The sequence below is a fragment of the Corylus avellana genome, chromosome ca2 (assembly GCF_901000735.1).
Source record: "Corylus avellana chromosome ca2, CavTom2PMs-1.0".
In the NCBI taxonomy this organism is placed as follows: domain Eukaryota; kingdom Viridiplantae; phylum Streptophyta; class Magnoliopsida; order Fagales; family Betulaceae; genus Corylus; species Corylus avellana.
The window spans coordinates 30,981,022-30,987,770 of NC_081542.1; the positions used below are offsets into that span (position 1 = coordinate 30,981,022).

The following is a 6,749-nucleotide window of genomic DNA, read 5'->3' on the forward strand; positions in this document are numbered from 1 at the left end:
TTTACCTCTTGAATCTTTACCCTAAACTCTTCCTTAATTCTTACTTGTTTGTGTCAGGTATTTGGCTAAATTTTAGTAGATGTGTTGACATTTCTCTTAATTGTTAAATTTTTTGGGAAACTTTATAAAACACTCATGAACTGTTATGTGTTTTGAAATTACTCTTTGAAGTTTAAAAACTCTCAATTTAGGGTATCGAACTTTTATTTTATTGCAATATTTTATTCCATTAGAATTTTTTGTTAAATTTTGTTAAAATTTTCAATATACCCCTTAATATTAGAGTAGTAATTTCAAAACGTGTGAAAATTCAAGAAGATAAAGTGAAATTTTTCCAAAATTTTTTATGATTAACTTTGATTATCCAGTTAGCATTAAAATCGAAATTTTAGTAGCAAATAATACATCTAATTATTTAAAAAGTTTTTAATATATTTTTTCATGGATTGTGATTCACAACACACCGGTGTACTTAGCACGCCAGGCCAATTTTTTATTTTTTTAATATTAAAGAAAAAAGGCCGGCATGCAAGGCACGCCGGTGATGTTTTTATCTTCACCCTTTTTTCATAGTTGGTCCCACACATACAATATTTTAATTAAAATATATATAACAAAAAAAAGGGGAAAAGGGGGGGGGGGGAGTGAAGCGCTGTGAAGGGCAAAATGGAAAAGAAATGATAACTCAACACCGTCTTAACAGCCCAATCTTAAAATAAGGGAGAATAATGCATATTTTCCATATTGAGGGATAGCGGAGACATTAGGCCGAATCTTGGGGGCTTTTTGAAATTTAACCACAAATATATCACCAATGTCCCTGGAATATCCCACTCCCTCACAAAAGGCCTTTGCCATTCCACCTCCCATTTCTCGTACCCAATTACAGCCAAGGGTGACCTCCACGACCGAGTCCTGGTGGTGCTCTCTTGGTTTGGGATCCGACCCGCATTGTGTTCTATCGGGTTAGTTCTAGCTTCGTTCTCTTTTGAGTACAATTTGTAGATCTGGGCTTTCTGTTGTTTGGTACAATTTGTAGATTTGGGAATGCCGTTTTCGGTGGGTTTCTGATTACATTTTGGGTTTTGATGGTGAGTGCTTTTTCTGGGTTCTGCTGGCTCTCTCTGTTTGCTTGCTAGAAGAATTTTCAGTTTTGATTGGAAGAAATTTAGTCTTATTGGAAATCTGATTAGCTTGGGAGTTTTTCGGTTGATTTGTTGTTTTGGAGGAAAAAATTGTGAAGCGCAGCTGGGTTTTTTTTTTTTCTTTTCTTGTTGAATGCGTTTTGTTGTTCCTGCTAGTTCTTTATTTGATTGCTAAGAAGGTTTTCCGATTCCGGTGATAAAAATTTGTGTTTGGTTGCTTAGAAAATTTGCGAGAAGGGAATAAAATTATTTACTTTAAATTTATATTCTTCTTTATTTTGGATTCTCCTTTTTACAGGTAACAAAATTAGAAAAAAGATTTAGGTGAATTTGAGTGTCATAATAAAAGGGGCATGCCTCTTTATTCTTCTTATCTTTTACTTATCAAAAGAAAATAGTAAAAGGGGCATGATTTGATTTGACAAGCATATTTAATTAAATATTTCTTAGAAAATTTGAAATTTCAAAAAGCCTTTTTGTAAAAGTTCTTGGGATAAAAGCAGTAAGTTGTCTTGTCAAACTGCTTTAATTTCATTAGTAGGTTTGTTTCTTATCTCTTACGTTCATCTCCCTTCAGCTCGATTGTAAGCTGCCAAGATGGTCGCGCAGGAGTTTACTGTCGATCTGGACAAAGCCCTCGTTTTCCAGGTACCATCACATGTGCTTCTTCTTCTTCTTTTCATTGCCTTGGGTTTTCCATGGATCTCTAAAACATAAAAAGCTTTTCCTTGCAAACAGTTTACATCTATATTGCAAGAAGTTCACCTTTTTTATTTTCTGAACCAAATTTATAGTAATACTTTGAAGATTCACATATAATTTTCCGATGCTTATGATTTTGTTATGCATGTTAATCTATGACATGTTTTTTAGGTTGGCCATCTCGGACCAGATTACCAGGAGTGGGTTCACCAACCCATCGTCACCAAGGAAACCCCTCGATTCTTTGAGAGTGATTTTTGGGAGGTACAATCTCGTTGTTTTCACATGATAATCTTACTGCCATTAAATCATAGGTTTGACCCATGCATATATGTAGTTGTTGGCATAGTTTCTGCACTTGTTTAATTACTAGTTTAACATTTCATTTTTGAAGAATGTATACAGCTGCAAATTTGACTCACTACTGCTTGAAACAGTTCTTGACCCGCACTGTTTGGTGGGCGGTTCCAGTCATTTGGCTGCCAGTGGTATGCTGGTCCATCTCCATATCAATACAGATGGGCCATACAATTCCTGAGGTAGCTTTAATGGTGGTCTTCGGCATTTTTTTGTGGACGCTTATCGAGTACACATTACACCGTTTCCTTTTCCACATCAAAACAAAGAGCTACTGGTTAGTTGTTACATTGCTCTCCCTCTCACACATACACACACATGCATGCGTAGTCATGTTGAAATTTAAAATTCTGTATAATTTTCTGGCCTCTATACACAATTTAAGTTGCTTTGATTCAAAATGTGCTAGTACTAATTGTGTTAAACATTTTGTTTAGGGGAAACACCATGCATTATCTTCTTCATGGCTGCCATCATAAGCATCCAATGGATGGCTTGAGACTTGTTTTCCCACCTGCTGCAACAGCTATACTTTGTGTACCGGTATGTCTATTCTTACTTGTTCTGCATCTCTTCATAAGAACTCAAGGTGATGCTTTTCCTCTAATTAAAATGAGAACAGAAATTATGTATTAAGTTTTGGAGCATTTGACTTTATACTTCCTGATTGACAGAAAGAACAACTTACATGTGTACTGTGTACGTACCCTCATATCTTGCCCTGGATGTAATGAACTGGATCATGTTGGTCTTCCACTTGTATTCCATTGTAACCAATTCCCATTCAATGTATTTTCTGTACGGTATGTACGACTTAATAACCTGACATTTTAACCAATTCCATGTGCATGTATTTAAACTGATGGCACATGGATTCGAAAAATGTGGAAGTTCGGATGTACGAAAACCATCATGGTATAAAATAAAATTTGTAGGTGGTTCTAGATTAAAATACTATTGCTTGCTCTGTGTATTTACTTGTGTTCATAGGGTGTAATCCCTTTATATGAGAAATGACAATGCAAACTTGTGTACTATTCCTTACTATATATATTAGTACTGAATTTTTATATATTTAATTAATATTGGAGTGCATATATGAATTAACCATTAGTTGAGGTTTAGAGTTTTCATTAGTTTTCATCATGGTTTTGTATAAAGTTCTTGTCTACTGATTCAACTGTTACTTTACATCACTGCCAGTTCTGGAACATGGTCAAGCTTTGTTCCACCCCTTCAACTACTCCTGCTTTGTTTGGAGGCGGTTTACTGGGTTATGTGATGTATGATTGCACCCATTACTACCTCCACCATGGTCAACCATCAATCGAAGTGTCTCGAAATCTCAAGGTAAGAGCAGTAGGTTCCTGCCACTCATGGGTCATAGTCTACAACTTGCCTTTTCTGATTACAACCCATATATCTTGATCAATGAAGAAGTTACTTGTACAACTATGTATATCATTAAGAATTTGAAAAGGATATCGTTAACCTGTCCCTGTCAACAAGAATTTTCTGATATGTAATTACATAGCCAATTGACCACTAGGTTTTAAAGCGGACCTGCATTGTTGACAGGGACAGGTTTTTTTTTTTTTTTGATATACAACATTACTTATCAAAAAATAAAACCTGTCTCTGTCAACAAGGCAGGTTTGCTATAAAACCTACCGGTCAATTCGCTATGTAATCACATATCAGAAAATTCTTCCATTCAAGAGTATATCTTAAGTTTTTTGGGTTTTCATTATTAATCGACTAGGCCTTGTTTGCTTGTGTTTTGCAGAAATACCATTTGAATCATCATTTCAGGATCCAGACAAAAGGCTTTGGGATCACTTCATCATTATGGGACAAGGTGTTTGGAACACTTCCTCCAGCGAAAGTAGCTGGGAAAAGTAGATAATTTATTACAAGATAATTTATTACAATGCAGCATCAGTCCATTGGTTATTAGTAGCGAGTTTAAGGGGTTTTTAACAAATTTTTTAAACATTCTTTCATTTTCTGTCTATTTGTTTGATATTACTGTCACTTCAAGTGATAGATACCTTCCTGGGTTTGCAGCATGTTGTGGACAATTCCATTTTGGTGGGAGAATGTATTTATGTCCGCAGATTTGTTTATGAGGGAAAAGCCTCCTACTAGTCTAGATTTCCTAGTCATCTTGATTGCTTGTTCATTCCTTTATGTCTTTTGAGTAAACTTGTGGATTACAACTTATTTATGTCCACAGATTTATGTCTTTTTAGTAAAACTTGTGGGTTACAACTTATTTGAAGAAAAGAGAAACTACTTCTGCCCTAGTTCCTAGCTTCCAGGAAATTGGACACAATTTTATCAAAATTAACAAGTATTCCTCCTCTTTGTGGAAGGGGAACACCTAATTTGAAATTTTTTGGCTGTCTGGTAAAGTAAAGGATTGTGTATAATAGTAATAAGAAGTGATTGATGTGATATAAAGTAAAGAAAAGTTCTGAATTTTTTGCAAGGAAAAGTGAAAAAATAAAATGTTTTAGTGAGTTTTTGTTTAAATAATAATAAAAAGTGATTGGTGTGATTGATATAAAAAGTAATAATATTTTGAAATTGACTTTTTTTTAAAAAAAAAAATTGAATTGATTGCCAAACAGAGCAGACCCTTTTATTCTTATCTTTGTTGGACTGGTTTTTAGCAAAATTGTTATGCAAAACAGTCTTTTGGATGCAAATTTTGGAAAAGAACTTTTCAATTTAACATATAAACGAAGGTATGGAGAGATATATACACTTTGCTTCTCTCTCGTTTCTTCTTATAATCTTCTCTCAACTTCTCCAAACATGGTGTAACGGTAGTTAGTTAAACATGATTGTTGTCTAACCAAAGCCTCGGGCTGTCGGGCTCTATTGGCTTTGTTGTGTTTCCGTATGCTAGTGTAGTTGAAAAACTTCAGTGAACCAAAAAAAAAAATATATATTTTTGGTCAATGAAAATATCGTTTTTTTTTTTTAGGATTCATTAAAAACTAACGGATAATAATATATATTGTTTTTTAATGAATTGTGTTGATCAATATTATTGATGGATCATTGACAGAGCAATTGCTCTGTCAATACAATGTCTCTAATACAAGGAGGTTCCTGTTCCAACCATACAATATCATTGGCTTGTGTGAGAACCAATTTAGCTAGTCTATGAGCCGCCTTATTCGCCTCACGATGTACGTGCTCTACATTCCACATAGGAATAGCATTTAGCCCAAACCACATCCTCAATCAACTGGCCTAACAGACTAAGATTTTGGCCTTCGTCTTTAATGGCTTCGGTAATTTGCCTAGCATCTCCTTCTAGAATTAGTTGCTACACTCCTTGTTCATGACCAGATATGACACCAAAATAGGTTGCTAACGCCTCCGCAGCTGCTGAGTCCCACTTTCCCAATCGCACAATACTTTTAGCCACTATAACTCTACCTTCATGGTCACGCATGACTAACCCAAAGCCCATTTTGCCTTCTTTCTTATTGAGAGCTGCATCTACATTCACTTTCATCCATCCTCTAGCTGGTTTTCCCCACCTGGGAAGTTGCTCCCTTCTCTCCAGAATTTTTTTGTCTTCCACCGCATTCGCATTCTCATAGTCCTGCATTGCCATTTCCGCATCATGAGAGATCTGGTTCGGGTGAGAGAAGGTTTTATCATAAATCCAGCCGTTTCTTCTCAACCAGATCCTTCTAGATATTTATGAGAAAAGTCGAAAGAGTTTATCGCCCCCCATCTCAAAGACACCTTCGGCCACCTGGAGGAAATCTGGTCCTCTAAGGGAACATTTCTGGAAGAACATCCGGCTCACCCCCCAAACGTCTCTTGCGGCAGTGCAGTCCCAAAGAACATGCAGCGTAGACTCAATCTCCAAGTTACAGATAGGACATAAAGGATCCTCAATCACCTTTCTCCTCATCAGATTCTCCCTAGTTGGGAGTATATTCCTGCAGGCCCTCCACATAAAATTTTTCACCACATTAGGAGAGTGCATCTCCCATATTCCTTTCCATAAGACATTGTTCCCTCTCCGGCTAGAGCTTTCTGGCTGGCTCCCATTTTCTTGTTCCTTCATCATATGGTATGCACTTCTTACCGTGAACACTCCATTCTTGGTTCCTCGCCACACCAACTTATCCAGTTGGTTAGTGAAACTTATTGGAACAGAATAAATAGCTTCTCGATCTGCCTCATTAAAAATACTCTCGATAAGTGTTATATTCCACCCCTTTCGATCTTGGTCAATCAAGTCCTCCACCTTTGCTTCAGCATTAAGTAACCTTGGAGGAGATTGAGCCATATAAGTGGATGGGTTATTGAGCCATTTGTCTCCCCATATTCTGACCTGGGATCCAGACCCAATACGCCAAAACAACCCACCATGGACAATCTTGCAAGCTCCTTGGATACTCTTCCAAGCAAATGAAGGTTTGGTCCCCAATTGTGCCTCCAAAATTGAACATTTTGGATAGTATTTCGCTTTAAGAATTCTTGCCGTTAAGCTATCCGGTAATACCCAAAGGC

At 36.4% G+C, this 6,749-nt stretch overlaps 1 protein-coding gene across 2 annotated transcripts; it reads left to right on the top strand.

Annotated features, from left to right (window-relative positions):
* Nucleotides 1-835: 835 nt before the first annotated feature.
* Nucleotides 836-4,479, top strand: LOC132170799 (dihydroceramide fatty acyl 2-hydroxylase FAH1). 2 transcript variants are annotated; one of them, XM_059581908.1, is made up of 7 exons: nucleotides 836-965; nucleotides 1,723-1,793; nucleotides 2,019-2,111; nucleotides 2,285-2,481; nucleotides 2,642-2,747; nucleotides 3,408-3,554; nucleotides 3,991-4,479. In XM_059581908.1, the coding sequence occupies exons 2-7, from the start codon at nucleotides 1,743-1,745 to the stop codon at nucleotides 4,108-4,110; spliced, it is 714 nt and encodes a 237-aa protein (XP_059437891.1). In that variant the 5' UTR covers nucleotides 836-965; nucleotides 1,723-1,742; the 3' UTR covers nucleotides 4,111-4,479. The 2 variants fall into 2 exon arrangements, with proteins under 2 accessions (XP_059437891.1, XP_059437892.1); XM_059581909.1 differs by lacking the exon at nucleotides 836-965 and adding an exon at nucleotides 983-1,091.
* Nucleotides 4,480-6,749: the final 2,270 nt, after the last annotated feature.